The sequence below is a fragment of the Onychostruthus taczanowskii genome, unplaced genomic scaffold, assembly GCF_017590055.1.
Source record: "Onychostruthus taczanowskii isolate IOZ18803 unplaced genomic scaffold, ASM1759005v1 scaffold1480, whole genome shotgun sequence".
Lineage (NCBI taxonomy): Eukaryota > Metazoa > Chordata > Aves > Passeriformes > Passeridae > Onychostruthus > Onychostruthus taczanowskii.
Genome location: NW_024498664.1, coordinates 1 through 1,486, shown reverse-complemented (window position 1 = coordinate 1,486; position 1,486 = coordinate 1). Strand labels below are relative to the sequence as shown.

General features: G+C 60.6%; 1 protein-coding gene across 1 annotated transcript; it reads left to right on the top strand.

Annotated features, from left to right (window-relative positions):
* Positions 1-266: 266 nt before the first annotated feature.
* On the top strand, positions 267-1,358 carry LOC121332726 (tyrosine-protein phosphatase non-receptor type substrate 1-like; the record flags this gene model as incomplete). The annotated part of the gene is made up of 3 exons (XM_041398437.1): positions 267-396; positions 715-1,074; positions 1,170-1,358. Coding segments are annotated over exons 1-3 (616 nt in total), but the record flags the coding sequence as incomplete, so codon positions are not given.
* Between the last annotated feature and the right edge of the window lie 128 nt (positions 1,359-1,486).

The window sequence follows — 1,486 nt, the reverse complement described above, 5'->3', positions numbered from 1 at the left end:
GGAGCGTGCTGGAGCCGGGTCTCTCTTGCTGGCTGCTCCGTGCCTGTGCCCGTGGCTGTGGCACACATCTGAGGGGAAAGTGGGGTGGACATTGCCGTTATGGACCAGCGCTGTGACACGAGATGATGCAGGCATTGAGAAGCAAATGGGATGTGATTGCATGGAGGAACTGGGCTGGTGGTGGCCCCTTTCCTTCCCCTTTGCTGCGTAAGAGACCAGCACCCTGCTGAGACAAGCCCAGTCCAACCGAGCCCAGTGCAGCAGAGTCCAACGGAGCTGAATCCAGCTCAGCAAAGCCCAGCCACCAGGGAGCAAGGCGTGGAATACCCATGGTTCTGGTGGCACAGGAACTGCCTCTCGTGTGCCTGATGCTGCTCCTGCTCTGCAGAGAGCCGGGTAAGTGGGGCCTGCACAGCCCCATCACATTTCCCATGCACACTTTCCCACCCTGCTGGCCTGGCAGTGCTTCCCTGTGCCAATGGGTAGCCAGGGATCTCCTCTTGCTCCCTCTCTTCCAGCTTGCTTTTATCTCCAGATGAAATTCAGATTACCCAGCAAGAGTCTGGGCTCTCCTCATCCTGCAGCCTGGAGGACAAAGGACAGGAATATCTCTCTGTCCCCTGATCCAGGCTCAGGGGGTCTGATGATGCCTTCTGCTGTTCCCCAGCCCTGGGGCCCACTGTCAATTCCAAACCTTTCTGCTTCTGTGCTCAGGTGTGAATGCCCAGGTGGGCCAGGGCTTCAGTCTGCAGCAGCCCCAGGCCAAGGTGACGGTGGCAGCAGGGGAGACGCTCACCCTGAACTGCATCACGTCTGGAATTGCTGGACCAGGTCCTGTGAAGTGGCTGAAGGGCTGGGGGACTGGGAACAAGACTGTCTATGACCAGAAGAAGCAGGATCCTTCCTCCCGTGTGACGAGAGCAGTGAATGGGTCTGACACAGACATCACCATCCTCATCAGGAACGTTCAGCCTGAGGACATGGGCACCTACTACTGTGTGAAGTTTGTCAAGGGGGACTCTGGTGATGATGAGGTGTTTCAGCGTGGCAATGGCACCGAGGTGTCTGTGCAAGGTGAGCGGGGCTCTGGAGCAGCTCCTGATGGGAACCAGCCAGTGGGCTCTGCTCAGGGAGAGCAGGGTTGCTCACATCCTCTGTTCCCGTTGCAGGTGCCAACCCTCTGTCCAGCCTCCTCCTCCTGCTGTGGATGGGTGTCCTGCTGGAGAAGGGGCTCCTCGGTGGGCTCCTCTTCTTCCTCTTCGAGCGCATGAAGAGAAAAGCATCGGAGATGTTGCCCTACCCTGCTCCACCTGCGGCCCCCGCAGCCGGGGCTCGGGGCTTGGCCGCTGCCAGCAGCGGTGTGTGAGCCTGCAATAAAGGAGCCAGCATGCAGAGCCTGCCGTGGGCTGCTCCGCGCCGCCAGCCCCGGCCCCGCTGTGCCCTGAACCCGCCCTGCGCTGGGGCTCGGCTCTGCCGTCCCCGGGAC